Below are 17,379 nucleotides of genomic sequence, written 5' to 3' on the forward strand. Positions count from 1 at the left end.
TTTAATAAATAAAAATTAATGAAAAGTTCTTGCTAAATTATGGTTTTAAATTCAGACAGCTCTCAGCTCTCCTCAGAGCAGCAAAGTCTGATTTGGGGATAATAGAGGAGTGCCAACATAGTGCCAACCACAGTGCAGATGTACTAAGTAAAGTTCATGGCTAACTTACATTTATTTTCTCATAACCAGGGGCCAAAGGGTGATATTGGAGGACCTGGATTCCCAGGCCCTAAGGTAAATAATAAAGCAAATTTTGTAATGACATAAATTAATTAACAAAATATGAGCCTGAGAACAAAGAATAACTAATTTTTTTATCACAGGGTGAAAATGGTATCCCAGGAGAACGTGGTGCACAAGGTCCTCCAGGACCTCCTGGAACAAGAGGTGGACCAGGTCCTGCTGGCACAGAAGGTGCCAAGGTACCCACAGAATGTTTCCTTTTCTGCTATTCTGCTACCATTTGGGTTAATTCTGTTTTTTCTAATTATTTTTTGTTATTCCTTAGGGCCCTCCTGGCCCACCTGGTCCCGCTGGAGGCACAGGACCGCCTGGCTTACAGGGAATGCCAGGAGAAAGAGGAGCTTCTGGAAGCCCTGGACCAAAAGGGGAGAGGGTAACACACACACACTTTTGATTTTATGCTGATTTAATGTTAGTGTCCCACAAGGCACTGGGTTTGTCCATGTCTTCACTTCGGCCTGATTTCAGAGGTGCAGACTCTGTAGCAGCACTGTTGATTTAGCAATGGGATGTGGGTTCTAGATATTAAAAAATATGGGATTTCTCCCTCAGTTCAATCCATGCTAGATACTTTGCTGCACTGGGTGTCTTGGGGGATGGGTACATCAAAACAGTTCTAATGAATCTAATTAATGATGAGAATAGTTCATACCATGGAAAGACAATTTGGCCTGGCTTGATTTTGAATCAATTTGGGTTTTTTTCCTTATCAAAGAATGTAGTATCTGATGCTGAATACTGGGCAAAATATCATCCCCAGTTTCATTAAGAAAACCTGGCTACTGAGAGACCCTCGGTATGAGATCCTCCCCCCAATTCAGGTTCACCTACTCATGCTTCCTTTTTGCTCATGGTTTTTATGTCTTAAAATTCCTAGGGAGAACCTGGTGGTAAAGGTGCTGATGGCCTTCCTGGTGCAAGAGGAGAGAGAGTGAGTATTTAAACATCCAACAGTTTATCCATCAGCTTTACACAGCCAGCTCTTAGAACAGGAGTAACCTCACACTGAATAATGCTGTCTAGGACAGCTACAGTTGTTATCTCATTGTGCTTCACTCCAGCAGTGCAAAAAGTGGGTTTGTAAACTAAATTAGGCCTAATACTGGTTTGTGTGATTACCTCTCCTTGCGTAAATGTAATGGAAATTTTTGGAGAAAGATTGTAGTTGACTGGGACAATGTTTTAGAGGGAAAGAAATCATGTTTTAGAGGGAAAGAGAAAATCTACCTGACTGATGTTATAATGAATCACAAAAAGACATCGGTAGTGAATATTGTCATACAGAATATTCCTACAGGTTACTAAATATGATATATGTATACATCTATATAGCAAATACACATAAAATGGGCACTTGAAATATATACGTCTATCAAGTCACCACCTGCAGGCAGAATATACATGAAAGTAATGAGGGATGACAAATGTACAAATGCAGCTTGGTTGAGTTGGAGGAAATATAAAATATTTATTTATGACCATAAGGTACAGATTAAATTTTCAAGCAAGAAATAATTCAGGGAGCTAGCCAGGAGATGCTGAAGAAATGTGCATCAACTATCTAACTGAAAATTAGGGCAACAGGTCACTTTTATTGTAGATCAGTGAAAGGGAACTATTAATTTCAGGTGGTTTTGGATTAGGTTTGGATGGTGGGGAAAAGAAAGAAATCACTCAGTTGGAGATCTCTCACACTGCAAAGTGGTGTGATTTCAGAGCATCACTCCAAAACATGGTGTGCAAATGCACTTTGGCACTGTAACTTGCTTCATTTAAGTGTCTTTGGCAACCTGTTTGTGCTGAAACACAAACACTATCAAAACAGAAGAGTTAACACTGTCATATTTTGATACAAAATACATAATTTTCTCATTTTCCAATTGTTTAGGGCAATGTAGGTCCCATTGGCCCCCCTGGTCCTGCCGGCCCACCTGGAGATAAGGTAAAGCACGCTCACAAAGGGGTTTGGACTGTAAGGAGTCCTGGGGTGGCTGTCTCAGGGGAGAAGACAAACACCCCGTGACCATCCTTGTTCCCTGCAGGGAGAGACTGGCCCAGCAGGTGCCCCTGGCCCGATGGGGTCACGTGGAGGTCCTGTAAGTGACAAAACCTTTCTTTTCTTCCTGTATAACCTCACCATGCCTCCTCTTGCCTGCTGTGGATATCAGTGCTGCACCCTATCAGCAATATACATGGCTCGGGTTGTAAATAAACCAAGCGCATTCAGCTCCTGTTGACTCTTGGGATTAAAAGTACCAAAGGCTTCAGAAAATCAGGGCTTTTAACATTGCAAAGGGGTCAGAGGGCTGTGATGACAGGGCAAGGCAGGAGTGTGAGCAACAGTCATGTCCATCTTGATTTAAAGTTAAGTAAACTTTCGAAAAGACTCCTTTTTTGTATTTCTATTTTTTATATTTACACTCTGGGATCTCAGTTGAACACCATGGATTGTGCTCAGGGTTCATACAGGTGTAGCTGAGTTAAGTTTACTCCATTTTAGACAATTATCAGTTAATTCCAGAACAGCTCTGTTTAGTTCTTTGGAGCAAAAGTTGTTTTGGATCAGATGTGTGGGGTTTTTCTCCAAAGGCTGGTAAGACAAAGAAACTTTAGCATCCTTAACAGCAGCATTCTCTAACGTTTAAAGTGAAGTTTACCTTTCTAACATCTTCCATTGCTGACATGTGGTTTTCTACAGGGTGAACGAGGAGAACAAGGTCTTCCTGGGCCTGCTGGCTTCCCTGGAGCCCCAGTAAGTGTCTGCACTGCTCTTCGTGCACTGCTCAGGCACACATAGGACAACATGGCTTTGTCCTTCCCCTCCTGCACTGGGGCAGTAGAGTTCAACTGCATTCACACAATTTAATAGTTAAATTCCCTTCAGATGAGTACCTGGACAGCATTTCTTGTCACAGTATCATCTGCTTTTTTAGTGGTAATATAGCACTATAATTTTTCTACAGGGCCAAAATGGGGAGCCTGGTGGCAAAGGAGAAAGAGGCCCCCCTGGTCTGAGAGGAGAGGCCGGACCCCCTGGAGCAGCTGGTCCACAGGGCGGCCCTGGTGCCCCAGTAAGTGTTGGCTGTTCCTTGTAGCTGTGGAGAGGTTTCTTCAGCCCTCCCTCAGCCTCAGTGGGCCCAAGTGCAAGGAGATGAACTGCCTGAAACTTACTGTCACTTGCTATAATTTCAATCTCTATAAAATCCTTTGCTTTATCTACTTCCTTCCATGTAGGGTCCACCTGGTCCCCAAGGAATAAAAGGAGACCGTGGATCTCCTGGCGGGCCTGTGAGTATCTCTCCTACTTAGTCACTGCTAAATGCCTCTATCTATTACAAAAAATGTTACCTAAATGAAAAATAAGAACTTCAATTACTATAGTATTTACAGTGCAAGAATATTTAAAGTGTTCTAGAAGGAGTAATTAAAGTAGAAGTCTATAGTGATCTGGATTACCTCAATTTTAATATAAGGTGCCAAAATAGCTTTTGACACAATGACCCAAAGCTCTGCAATGGCTTATCTCAACAGTTATTAAATTTACTTGCCATCTTTGCCAACTATCTCAAATCCCATTAACTCAAGTTTGAGGAGAGTCTGTGACCTCCTCTTACAAAAAAAAAATTGACTTTTGGTTCCGTGTCAGGGCATTTAATTCAGGTTTCAAACAAAACATGACTATAATTTAAACACAGCAGGTATGTAAAAATCAATTTTTTCCTGTTTTTCCAGTTCTCAGAAAATACCAACTAAAAGTATTGATCTCCTCTAGGGTGCTGCTGGTTTCCCTGGTGCCCGTGGTCTACCTGGTCCCCCTGGTAACAATGTAAGTTGGTTTATCCCCTTATTCTTTTAGTCCTACTTTGTGGATACATTTAGACATATATTAATATATTATGAAAAAACATTCTGAACATGATATTTGTACTTCAGAAAAAAAATCTGCACAAAAGAGTTTATCCTCCTTATGGTATAGAATAGAAAGCAGGATTTTAATTAAGGTACCATTAGAGCCAATGCAATTCTTTCCATTCGTTGGCTCAGCTAAGACCATAATGAAAGCCATTTCATTCTGTACATGTCCAAGACACCATATTAAAGGCATATGGCAGGAGTGATTCAAGAAAGCAGAAGGGCCTGCGGCCTATTTCCAGTTTCTGTGGTAGAGCCATGAGTAAGGAATGTGTACCCTGTGTAGGATGCATTACAGGCACTGGGCATCCAAAATGTGCAGGTGTATGTCCAGACAGCAGGGATAAAAAATGCCAGCTGTGAAAGGGATACATAAAAGGATTCTCTTAAAACACCAGATCAGATTTGGGTGCACAGGGCTGGACCCCAAATCTGGCCTTCAGCCAGACTCAGGTCTGGCTGGCTTTCATGAGACCAATGCCAGTGCATGTGTGCAGCTCACGCTTTCCTTCTTAAAACTCCTTACAGGGTAGTCCAGGTCCCCCTGGTAACGCAGGCCCTGCAGGCAAGGATGGGCCTCCTGGACCCCCCGGTAGTTCTGGTGCTCCTGGAGGTCCAGGACCTGCTGGAATCAGAGGTGAGCCCGGCGCACCAGGAGAAAAAGGGCCCCCAGGAGCCCGAGGAGAAAGGGTAAGTGTCCCTTCAGCCAGGAGACAGGGATTATATCTGTCCAGAACAAGCAGCCACCTATGGAATGTTGAAGGTGCTCCCACTGACTGCAGTGAACTTTTCTCAAACAGGGGGCTCCAGGTGAGCCAGGTCCTCAAGGCATCGTTGGTGGCCGAGGGAACACGGGTCTGCCGGGCCTGCGTGGCCCCAGCGGCCCACCCGGGATGGCAGGGGCCAAGGTGAGAGCCCTCCACTGCACCTGCAGCCTCAACCCAACACAACCCCAACCCTGCTGCTTAAATTAGCATAGAGAGGCAAAAAGTGCTAAAAATAGCTTAGGGACACAAAAAGTAAGGAATGTATTGGAGGTGTGGGGGGGTTGAATGCTTTCTAGTCCAGAGATGAGTGAATTTACAGTTCTGTTTACATTCATAAGATCAGGCTTTTAAATGGCTGGTATCTGGCTGCTGTGGGATGCAAGGCTGTCTTTCAGATTATATTATATATATGATATATCTAGGAGTATATTACCCACTCCACACACTTTGGGAGGATCATGAGGAGGAGGAAGCTGTAACCTCTCCTGGGTTCAAGATCCAAGTCATAGTCTCACCTACCACTGGTTCTTTACCCTTGCTTAATTCTCAATATGTTTCTTGCTTAAATATTATGACTCAAATAGAAAAGTACCCTCATCTCCCTTCAGAAAAGGTAGAGTGAGGCTTGATTTGTATTTTATCACTAATATAGGGATAGACCAGCATTTTTTGGTTAACAGCTTTGGCCACTGTTTTTGGGCCAAAACTTATATATGAGATATATCTGTTTATTATTTCTTAGTAGTCAGTTAATGAGAAACATTCAATGGCCTTGCAGGAATATTACCAGCAATGAAAAGAAACAAGTTTGGCCAAGTTTCTACCTCTTGTTTTGCGTATTCACAACCAGGAAAGCCACATTGGCCCATCACTTCATTAGGTCTCCTTCAAAATCCCTGCATAGTTAATAAGATGCAAAATGCACTGGTATCTCCTAAAAACATTATCTGCAATGGAATCCTTTCTCTTTTTGTTCAGGGTGAAGATGGCAAACCAGGCACCAACGGTATCCCAGGAGAACGCGGTGCTCCGGGTCCCCAAGGTCCTATTGGACAAAGAGGCTTACCTGGAGAGCCTGGCAGAGATGTGAGTGGATGGGATTTCCATGCTACCTTGTGAGTTAAAAATGGGAGCTTCTGGGGGCAAATATGCTTTAAGATCCACAAGGCAGGGGCCTGGGCAGATTCTGCCCTCCTGTAAGATGTGGCCTCCTGTCCCTGCTATCCCATTCCCTGCCTGCAGACATCATCTGTCTCGCTTGGAACTGCACTGCCTACAAAATAATGCAGGTCTTAAAGGTCTTTTAGGAGCCACTCCTCCACCAGGAACTCTTTTCTCTTGAAAACTCTTTCTTTGATGAGCACTGCTGAAACTTACTGGGAAACAAGCTGTCTACTGGTCATGCAGTTTGTGAACAAACTGTGCCACTCTGTTTTTCAGGGTAACCCTGGCTCTGATGGCTTGCCTGGACGTGACGGATCCCCAGGAGGCAAAGTAAGAAATCCCCAGTATCCTTAGACTGCCCACCAAATGAGACATGAACTACATTAACTACATATGCAATCTATGTGCTATGTAATTTGTTCCTTGAACCTTCTGTGCTCCACTGAATATACTCCTTATATTGAGTTCTGTAAAACATGATGTTTATTACTCCTTACTGTCTGCAGGGTGACCGTGGTGACAATGGCTCTCCTGGCCCTCCAGGACCCCCTGGCCATCCTGGACCTGCAGGTAATGCTGGTGCACCTGGAAAATCTGGTGAAAGAGGATTTCAGGTAAGACCAAAGTAAATGGATTACTGCTTAGTTACATACCCTTCCTAGGCAAAGTCCATTTCATTCAGGAATAGAGAGGAAGTTTTAAAGAGTTTGTTATTGTCAGAGTTTCTTGATATCAAGGACTGGTTCTACAAGAATATCCAGAAGAAAGAAATCTCAGAGTTTATGTTCTGACAACTTGAAGAAATTAAGCCCAAAATTAATGTACTCCATAGGATGCCAAAAAGCACATCATCCCACCAGGCCCTGTCCTAATTTCCATCCCATCTGGTGCTCATGCAGCACAAGCAATGTGTTATTTATTTAAACTAAGGGAGTAACTTTGGAAGCCCTCAAGTTATTTCTCAGCAGTGCTGACACCAGCACAGTGAGCACCTCACTGAGAGAGGGAAGAAAGGCTGTAGAGCCTGTGTACAGATCAGAGCCTACAGGCAGCTGAGAAAGGCTGACATTGGTACAAAAATGGCCTGGCCAGGATTCTTGCTGATTCTAGTGTGTGTGGAGCTTCCCCTTGTTTCCCAACACATGCTGGCTGTGAACATACAGCTTATCTGGAAATAAAGAGGTTGGCTAAGCAGTTCCAAGTGATCCCCACCTTCTCATTCTTACCATGTCACAGGGTCCACCCGGCCCTCCTGGCTCTACTGGTCCTGCTGGTGCTCGTGGTCCTGCTGTAAGTCATATTTAAAGTATTTGTGATGTCATCCATTCACTATTTCCTGTTGTATGGGCAATGCTCTTATCTCCTTCTATCTTCCTTTTATTGCAAATCTACCCTGACAGGGTCCTCAAGGTCCTCGTGGTGATAAAGGTGAACCTGGTGAACGAGGCAGCAATGGCATAAAGGGTCACAGAGGGTTTCCTGGTACCCCTGGTCTCCCTGGTCCTCCTGTGAGTATTTTGCATTGGATTGGGAATTACAGCTGATCTTAGCTTCTGTGTTTAGGCCCCAGGCACCTAATTAACCTTAGCTAATTTGATGGGAATCTATGAAAATTTGATTGTCAGATGTTTCACAATCCAGGTTCCCTGAATCAACATGATATAAGCATAATTATAGATCTGGAAGAAGCTGTTAGGAAGTAAAGATGGGTTTACTACAACCCTTTCAATAAAAATTTCTTATATATTCTTTTAAAATAAAATCAGGCTATTCCCAATTTAATTAGGAAAGAGAGAAATAGGGGTTGGAATGCCTATGTCTGTTAGAAATCTATCCTAGACAGTCAACTAAAGCTACTCAGAGCCCAAATACATCTCTTCTGCCATGTATCTTTTATAGAAAGTAATACTGGGGCAAAATGGGCAGGAAATTGTAACTACTGAATTCCATACTCTTTCTATCACTTTCTTACCCTAAAACATGCATTACCATTTGAACACAGCTAAGAGAATAGAAGGGCAAGAATAGAAAGGCATGCCATTGATTTTTATGACCAGGAAATATTTAAGAAGGGATTTGTTTTATAGAAATGTATGAATACTCCCCATGATCCAAGTGAGAATCAAGAAACCAAAGCTCACTCAATTAACATACCAAAGATAGCACCAGTACCAACTTATTCAATAAGACAATAGAACCTGCAGTCTAACATATCCCATGAGGAAAAAAAATGATAAATTCTCATTTGATGATACACAACTTTTAAACAAATGGCTTAGTTCTTTGCACTGCACATGCAAAACAAATCTGTCAATGTATTTGAAATCATGAATGTTTATCAAATTATTTCAATAACATTACTAGTAATATTATTAAAACTGCAGCACTTTGGCTATAGCTATGTATTTTTATGAATATTAGGGTTCATCCAAAGCTCATTGGTGTCAGTTGGCTTTCTTGCATTTTGGATAGCACATTTCTATATAAAAACATGTAAGAGAACATTCAATATTTTTTTTCTGATTAAAGAATGACCACCATTCTCTCATGTCTGACACAGCCTTTTTATAAGGGTATGTATTGTATAATCTTGAAGACATTTTCAATGTCTTTATTGAAGGCACATGCTGGTAGTTGCAAGATATTACTAGGAGTTGTATGACTGACTTTTCCTTTTTTTTAGGGTCCCCTGGGTCCACAAGGTGCAATTGGAGGTCCAGGAGCGTCAGGTGCAAGGGTAAGAAAAACTGCTTATTCAGCCTAACTGCAAGGAAAATTCAGACTGTTCAGTTAATATAGACATAGATACAGACATAAATTTTAATTGGCCATCTTAACAGACAGCAGCTAAAGAAAGAAAAAACACCTGAGAAATCATACAGAAATATTTGAAATACCTCACAATGTATTTCTGAATTATCTGATAAACTATTCTGTGTCCTTCATTGTTCCAGGGTCCCCCAGGCCCAGCTGGGCCGCCTGGAAAAGATGGTACCAGTGGCTACCCAGGTCCAATTGGTCCTCCCGGCCCCCGCGGTACCAGAGGCGAAAGCGGCCCTGCCGTAAGTAAATGGTGCAAACTCACACAGGAAATCTTTGGGAACACTCATGAAACAGAGGATGCTCAACTCTAAATAGCTCCCTCAGGAACTCTCAATTTCATGGACAAGATTTGTGGCACAAGGTTATCTAGGTGCCAAGGCTAAATCCAAAGCCATGAAGCTCATTTGCAGTTTGGTGGTCTCAGCTGACCACTGGCTTTTCTGCAAACAATGGAATCTCCTCCTCTCAGTTTCCCTTTGGGTCTGGGAAGCCATGGAATGGGGTTCCTAGACTGCTCTAGAGAGGCCAGAGGTGCAATAGTGTCACTATCACAGTCACCTGCTAAGCCAAGAAATGGTCATTCTCTGGATTTCAGTGGAAAGGGTTCCTTCTCAAAGCCCACACATAAAGATGGTCAAACTTGACAAAATGAAGGGGAAAATAATACAATTTTAAGAAAATAATGGCCTATCAAATCTATTAAACAGATGTTTATACATCTGTTTAAAAAATTAATTAATGAATTAATTAATGAATAAATAAACTACATATTTGTGTAAGAGTTTTCATTTTTTTAAGACTACGGCCCACACAGACTCCTAGTTTTAACCTGTTCACTATTTTTTTAGGGTCCACCAGGGCAGCCTGGTCTTCCTGGTCCTGCTGGACCTCCTGGCCCATGTTGTGGTGGTGCAGCCGCCCTGGGTGCCGGTGAGAAAGGTCCAGTTTCCTATGGGTATGAGTACCGAGATGAGCCCAAGGAGAACGATATCAATCTGGGTGACATCATCTCTTCAATGAAATCCATTAACAACCAGATTGAAAACATCATTAGTCCCGATGGCTCACGGAAGAATCCAGCTCGCAACTGCCGAGACCTGAAGTTCTGCCATCCCGAGCTCAAGAGTGGTATGTTTAAATTTTATTTTCACCAGTGGTAGCAGGTCTTGGGCATTGTTTTGGTTTTCTGGTTTTTCTAACTTGAGAATTTAAATGTGGATATCTTCCATAAAAATTTGACCTTTTTTCAAACAAATGTCATGAAAAAGATGATAAACGTAAAGCAATTTTAACATTATTTAACTATAAAAACTATTTAACTATATTTACACAGAATATATATTTGACTTGAACTCCACTCTTTGTGTCCTTAGAAGTGAACATATATTTAAACCATTTTAGGGGAAAAAGAAAAACATTACAAGTTCGAAATTTATTCCAAATTTCATTCCCCTTACAAAATTCATATGAACTCAGTATCTTTTTGTGTCATCTTTTTTTCTTTGGCATCTCTTCTGTCAAAATTCATACATTTCCTGATTTGGCTCAGAAATCTCTCATATTAATAAGGTTTACCATCATGTAGTCAGATTCTTCTCCAAAATATTAAGCCCCTTAACATTTTCCCTTATCTCTAGGAGAGTACTGGGTTGATCCTAACCAAGGCTGCAAGATGGATGCTATTAAAGTCTACTGCAATATGGAAACTGGTGAGACCTGCCTCAATGCTAACCCCAGGACTGTGCCAAGGAAAAACTGGTGGACCAGTGGAAACAGTGGAAAGAAACACGTTTGGTTTGGAGAGTCTATGAATGGAGGCTTCCAGGTGAGAAATGAGCACAGTTAACACAGTTAAATGAGCCCAGCTTGGGCGAACTAAAACAAACACAACACACTAAAAATAATTCTGAAATTAAACTGAGACAATTAGTATGTGAAAAAATCTGATGTGGACTAAGCCTAGACACGACTGAACAAACACTCTTGCCTATGTTGGTACTCTGCAGTTCAGCTATGGAGATCCCGAGCTCCCAGAGGATGTCTCTGAAGTTCAGCTGGCCTTCCTGCGCATCCTCTCCAGCCGTGCCTCCCAGAACATCACCTACCACTGCAAGAACAGCATTGCCTACATGGACCACGACAGTGGCAATGTTAAAAAAGCTCTGAAACTCATGAGCTCTACAGAAAGTGAGATCAAGGCTGAAGGAAACAGCAAATTCACATATGCTGTTCTGGAAGATGGCTGCACTGTAAGTAAACAGGAATTTAGTGCCTTAGTTAATGAATAATTCCCTCTAGATGACTAGACCCATAATAAAGGAAGAGAGGGTTGCATGGCCTGGGTAAGGAAAGGACACAGCCGCAGCTAGTAGGGGGAACCTGGATTCTGTGCACCAGAAGAGCAATTCCTGCAGCAACTGTAGGAAGTGAGGTGCACTTCCATTTGAATCTGTGCTTTATAGATCTCTCCTTGCTTTAGAGTCAATGTCAGGGACGTCACAGCCACCCAGTTCTCATCCATCCCCTGTCAACTCTAGAACCAGTCATCCCAAACCAAGGCTTGCTGGTTGAAGCCATGGGCTGTGGTTATGGGAAGGGGCAAACACAGTCATTTTGCAGATCCAGCATTGCTTCCCTACAGCAGAAAGTTCTGGAGGGGAGCAGGAACATCCCTGAGTGTGCAGGTCTGACAGCACCTGCAGCCTTTTCAGTAACAAATGAACAACTCTAACACTCTCCATGAGTTCTCCCTCCTGGGGTCATTTCCACAGAGACAGCAACCAGCCTTCAACAGACTGAGAGGGTTTGTTATTGCAGAAATAGGAAATCTGGAATCTGATAAGCTGTGGGATGACTGCCATGTAGGCCAGCACTCGTGTCTCTAACAATTCTTCTTTTCTGTTTAACTTCACAGAAACACACTGGTGAGTGGGGTAAAACAGTTTTCGAATACAGGACGCGCAAGACCATGAGGTTGCCGGTGGTTGATATTGCACCATTAGATATTGGTGGTCCTGATCAGGAATTTGGCGTGGACATTGGCCCAGTCTGCTTCTTATAAACCAAAGATCCTGCTTTTTCTGAAACCCCAGCAAACAGATTCACACTCCAACTGTGCTCCTTTGTTTCAGCCTTGTCAGCTAGTACAGGTGCCCATCTGTATCCCAGTTATTTATTAACAAAATTTCTGGGGGAAAAATCAATTTGATATCAAGGGTTGGTTTGGTTTTTTTTTTTTTTTTTTGCTATTACACAAAATACAGTGAAAATGCTTTCTTTTGCTCTACTTTTTTTTACCGAATTCCATCTTCAAAACATGTCTCCGTGGTGCTATAATGAAACTTCAACACTTAATAAAACAACACTGTGTTCTATTAGTTGAATGTTAGCCAATTTACAAAGCACTGATTGCTCCCAGTACCAAAGTTTACCCTTCTTTCAAGATGCAGTCCATAAAGCTAGAACGACCTCCCTGTTTCAACTACCTCAACATGGACAGAAACTGGGATGTGTCTGATGAGTCAAACCAAAAATCAATCAATTCAATCAAAATGCATTGGACCCAGTGGTGAATTCCGGGGATTCATTTGGTACAAAATTGTTTATTTCTGTACTGATTAGCTGTGAAAGGTACAGTTTATCTTTCTTAAGAGTTTAATACCTTAATGTCAGTAGTCACCATAATTTTATTGTTGGATTGTATTCTCTTGTCAAAGGTGCTTCTCTACTTTCCTGTCATTGCTGGTCAAGACCACTAAAATTAGGGAAGTGTAAAAGACTAATATGATGGTGCTAATGTATTTTTCACTCCTAACTCTGCAAGTCAGGGTTATTGACTTGCTCAAAAAAGCAAAAAGTTAAAGGATTTAAAGCAATTGTAAATGTCTCCTGTCAAAGATTGTCATTGGCATGTCATAGTTGAGAATTTTCTCCCTTCACTCTGTAAAAGTCAATAAAGATGCAAAATTGTGAATTTCTTCTGTCACATTAACACATTTATAGTGTTGAAGGTTAACCATCTTTGTAAGCTTTTATATGGTTGTTGGTCTATTCCTTACAGAGACACATAATAAAATATCTTAATAAAATTTCTTGTTGTTTCATAAAACTGACTTTCTTTTTTAATTTTACCTTTTGTGCCTTCCTTCAAACCAATTAACAAGGCAGGACACAACTCTGGTACCGCTATGATTTTACCAAGATAATTTCCTCTGGTTGAAGGAAACCTGGTAATCCTAAGGAATGCAGTTTATGGTATGAAATTTTCTCTTCCTTACTTTTTCTTCTTCTCTGCATGCAGTGCATTTGCAGGCACAGGGAGCTTCTCTATCAGCAGGGATTCAGACACCATCACCCAAAGCAGGGCCCATGCACCAAGGCAGGTCAATTTGGAGGAAATAGAAGACCTTAACCTCCTCTAACTCAAGAAACCTTCCTTAGTCTGAATAACCAGGCAGTCACAGCCTTCTAGCCTTTCAGGGGCCAGCTTAACCAAATGCCTTAAGGCTCCCACAAGGCAGGCCAGAAGCAACAGCCTTTTGAAAAAGCTTTTTATGGCCAATGGGGCTGTACAACTCAGTCATCCCCAGATCCTAGCAAAAATTTAAGGAGCAACAGTAGTTTGGCAGTGACTAAGCTTGAGGCCAGAAGAAGGAGCTAAACAGCACCACGGAGCCCAGGCCAGGAAAGCTCTCCCACAGTCAAATGCTGAAAATATCACTCAGCCTTTCCCATGAAGCAAGGGCAGAGCCTGTCCCTACATCAATATTGCACAGGACCATTAAAGATACTCTAAAACAAGATCAGATAACAAAAGTTAGGGATTTAAAAAAAAAAATCAAGTTCTTAAAAGTTCTCATTGACAGTATTGGTCATTCATCCTCAGAGAATACTTTCTGATTAGCCCAAGCAGGAAAAATGAGCAAATCCTGGTTTTTACAAAATCTCACCAGATTTGGGACTGAGCCAAGACATTGCCCTGCTTTGGCACTGTAAATTTGGACATGCTCACACAGAAGGAAACCACTGAGGCTCTGGGGAGGCCCTGACAGCACAAATGCAGCATCATCACAGACATGACTGTACTTAATGCAGCATATAACAGCAGTTCCAACAATTCATAATAAGTACTGGCTCTTGCAGGAAACCTCCTCATTTGATGGTGAAAATAAACTACTGTTTATGGAAAATGCAAGTTACATGTACAAAATAATATTAATTTGACATCAATTACATGGTAGGAAGCCTTTGATTGGAGTTTTATATAAACAGCTGGTAAGAATGCTGGCTGGTGGAAAGCTGCATTGGAAACACCTGTTCTTAATTGCCATGGCAGAAGAAAATAGCCTTTGCAACCCCCAGTGCTACTGGGGCTGGGAGCAATGACCCAACACTAAAACTCAAGCTTTGGGGGCTGCTTTCTAAAGCACACACATTCATCAAGTCTTCCATTAATGATGTCTACTAATGAAAGTTGATTTTCTGGAGCATTTGTAGAAAGCACAAAGAAACAACCAAGACCACCACAAAATGTTTACTTGATGTAAAAGCCTTCATTTTTTTCAGAGCCACTAATTATGCTAGCATGGCTGTCACATACCTGTACTTTTATATCACCACATTACTATTTGGGGAAAACAACAAAAAAATCAATAACAACCACAAATATACAAAAACCAAACCCCAACCAAAAAAATAAAACAAAAAACCCCAAAACAAAAACACTCAAAAAAAAGGCCAAAAAAACCCCAATAAAAAAAAAAATCCAACCTACCAGATACCTCCCAAACAAGCAAACAAACTAAACCCTGCCACAAAAAATTGCCTGAATCATGCCAAGAGTGCAAAGTATCACTAATTTAGGTTTCAATATTGCCTTGAAACTTCACCTTTCCAATTACTTACAGGTCATCACCTAAAAGTGCAGCTCATTTGCAGGACACCAGAGCTTTTTCTTCTGTTGGAGTCCATGGCACAGGGACTATTTCAACAACTCCTTTCTGAACTTTTAAAATTGAGATTATATTTAAAACACTCCAAAAAACAGCAGCAATCCAGCAAACCCTTCTCCAACAGAAGGGCTTTGCTATCTAATTAGACCCTACTTGAAACAAATGATAAACACCTGTGACTCATTCCTCACCCGGTGTCCTCTTCATTGGCTTGTGGGAAAAGCAGTTTGGTTTTTTTTGCCTTTCCTAAAGATATTTTCTTATTCCTCACAGAACTGACAACAGCTTTACAAGAAAACTGATCTGTTGTTTGAGGTGTTCCCTTTGTGCACAGAGGTTCTCCCTTGGGGCAGGGTTTAACACAGGTGATTCTTGGCTGTAATTCATCACACTCTTCATGTTTCTTTCATATTTATTTCATACATTAAGAAGCATTACCATTGATTTTAACACAGGCTGAATCTCTGAATTTACAGCAGGTAAAATAGGCAGGCTAAAAACAGTCTAAATGTTCTGGTATTCAGATAGCAATTCTGCCCAAACAGGCTCCTTGTGGATATTCTGAACTCTGCAGCACCTGACTGAAATCACACCCTTCAACAAAACCTTTCAACGCCCAGCAAGCAAACTGTGGTGCACTGGACACAATAATCCAATATTATGTATTTCTTTCTAGCATAAACACACCAGTTGGACAACAACATCTATGGATTCCCAGTTTCTCTGGCATTTTCTATTTCAGCCATTGAATTGCTGATTGTTACCCTTTGTCATGATTTTTAAACTATAATGCCAACATTGTCTAACTATCATTTTTACCTTGTTTTTCCCATGATATTTGCATACTTGCAGGGAATCTTTTTCCCTTCATTAGCATTTCCTACATTTTCATTTAGTTTAACTTTTCCTTTTGCAACTGCTTTATCCTCTGTCTTCCTGGAATCCTCTCTCAGCAAGACCAAGTGCCTTGTGAATATTAAACCTCCAATATAGCCTCAAGTTCCTGAAAAAATTAATTAAAATATCCATAGATTATGAGTCTAATAGCTACTATGCTCAGTCTCAGGCAGCTAAACGGGAGCCCTAGGAGCCCTCACCCTACAGTAGGAGAAAAAATCATAGGTTTTTGCTCTTAATCCATCTTTAGACTTTTTACTTGCCTCCATAGAGGGAAAACCCCATAAAAATAAAACTTTTCTTCCTAGTTAGTCTAAAACTGAGGTGCACAAATCCAAAACTGTGGGTTAAACAAAGCCTCTCACCCAGAGAGGGCTGAAGCCATGAATTCCCTGTTTGCCTTCCTTACATTTGAAGCCTCCAGAACTGCTCAGTATAAACTGATCTAGATGAAAACACCAGCACCTGCTTTCAAGCATTTAAATTTCAAGCTGACCTGGAGAAAAGAAGTAAATATTGTAGTCCACATAGTTGAAAGGGGCATAAAGCTGAATGAGAGGCAGAAAAAAACAAGGAAAGAAGCTGCCCACACAATAATGAGACTGATACAAGAAATCTCTAATTCTGATCTACAGCTTCTCGTCTGTTACACTAGCTGATCTCATTTACTTCACAGCACCACATTCCCATGGCTCTCTGAGAGAAGAAACAAGAGGAAAAAGCCCTTTCTCAAGGAGTTTTTCAGGACATCTCAATGATTTTAAAATATCATTAATTTAGCCTTTGCTATTACCTTGGAACTTTGCCTTTCCAGCTAACTGCAAGTTGTCATCTGAGGGTGGAGCTCTTTTGTAGGACACCAGAGCCCTTCTTCCAGTGAACGTGGATATCCTGCTGTCTGTGGCACAGGCACTACTGTAACATCCCATTTTGTTGTTTTTTTACAAAAATTATCTGTAAAAAACTCTAGAACACGACAAGAATCCAGCCAGCCTTTGTCTAAGTGAAAAACTTTGCTAGCTGATCAGGCCCTAATTGCACCCAAATTGTAAACACCTGTAACTCAGTGTGTTACACCCTCAGCCTCCCCTGGGAGACAGGCAAGGCTTTTTCCTGGCCACCGTGGCTCCCCGCTGCTGTAAATCCCCACCAAGTCCCTCTCCCAGCCATAATTTGGCACCTAAAGCCAGGCCAGGGTAAAGCAGCACTTAGAGTGGACTCATGATGGTTTCTGGATTTGAGAAGCTGCTAGGAATTTCTTCTGGAAGTTGGCAAATTGTCAATAACTTTCCCTCCTAAAACAAAAGAAATCAACTTTTATATAAGCATTGGGTGCAATTTGCAACCCTTCTTTTGTTGTGGTTTCAGGTAAATAGTATTAAGCCCCTGTTTGCAGGCATCAGCCTGGAGGAAGAGCTGTCTACATGAATTTTGAATTAGTAAAGGAGAAAGTTCTCCCCAACACTTTGCCATGCTATGGCTGTCCTGATAGTTTCACTAGGAAAATGTAAGGTCCATTATTCCTTGTCAGGTGCATGTTATTCATACAGACTGGAAAAAGGTGCTCTTTTGGAGGACTGGTTATTATTATTTATGGCAATAAGACAGCATTACTGCAGTCA

At 41.5% G+C, this 17,379-nt stretch overlaps 1 protein-coding gene and 1 long non-coding RNA gene across 3 annotated transcripts in view; one reads left to right on the forward strand and one right to left on the reverse strand.

The window, feature by feature from the left end:
- COL3A1 (collagen type III alpha 1 chain) overlaps positions 1-13,017 on the forward strand; it is a 47,954-nt gene extending 34,937 nt beyond the window's left edge. For both annotated transcript variants that reach the window (XM_064717968.1, XM_064717969.1), the window contains 23 exons: positions 190-234; positions 324-422; positions 509-616; positions 1,121-1,174; positions 2,132-2,185; positions 2,286-2,339; positions 2,942-2,995; positions 3,207-3,314; positions 3,478-3,531; positions 4,016-4,069; positions 4,684-4,845; positions 4,956-5,063; positions 5,901-6,008; positions 6,363-6,416; positions 6,593-6,700; positions 7,323-7,376; positions 7,487-7,594; positions 8,770-8,823; positions 9,041-9,148; positions 9,758-10,037; positions 10,547-10,734; positions 10,916-11,158; positions 11,824-13,017. In XM_064717968.1, coding sequence (XP_064574038.1) covers positions 190-234; positions 324-422; positions 509-616; positions 1,121-1,174; positions 2,132-2,185; positions 2,286-2,339; positions 2,942-2,995; positions 3,207-3,314; positions 3,478-3,531; positions 4,016-4,069; positions 4,684-4,845; positions 4,956-5,063; positions 5,901-6,008; positions 6,363-6,416; positions 6,593-6,700; positions 7,323-7,376; positions 7,487-7,594; positions 8,770-8,823; positions 9,041-9,148; positions 9,758-10,037; positions 10,547-10,734; positions 10,916-11,158; positions 11,824-11,970 — 2,406 coding nt within the window. In that variant the 3' untranslated portion in view covers positions 11,971-13,017. The remainder of the gene's footprint in view (positions 1-189; positions 235-323; positions 423-508; positions 617-1,120; positions 1,175-2,131; positions 2,186-2,285; positions 2,340-2,941; positions 2,996-3,206; positions 3,315-3,477; positions 3,532-4,015; positions 4,070-4,683; positions 4,846-4,955; positions 5,064-5,900; positions 6,009-6,362; positions 6,417-6,592; positions 6,701-7,322; positions 7,377-7,486; positions 7,595-8,769; positions 8,824-9,040; positions 9,149-9,757; positions 10,038-10,546; positions 10,735-10,915; positions 11,159-11,823) is intronic.
- On the reverse strand, positions 5,642-17,379 carry LOC135450132 (uncharacterized). Its single transcript, XR_010440961.1, has 3 exons — positions 16,551-17,379; positions 7,313-7,520; positions 5,642-6,680 (listed from the first exon to the last, which is right to left on the reverse strand). It is a non-coding gene; the product is annotated as an uncharacterized LOC135450132 (long non-coding RNA).

The sequence above is a fragment of the Zonotrichia leucophrys genome, chromosome 7, assembly GCF_028769735.1.
Source record: "Zonotrichia leucophrys gambelii isolate GWCS_2022_RI chromosome 7, RI_Zleu_2.0, whole genome shotgun sequence".
NCBI lineage: Eukaryota > Metazoa > Chordata > Aves > Passeriformes > Passerellidae > Zonotrichia > Zonotrichia leucophrys.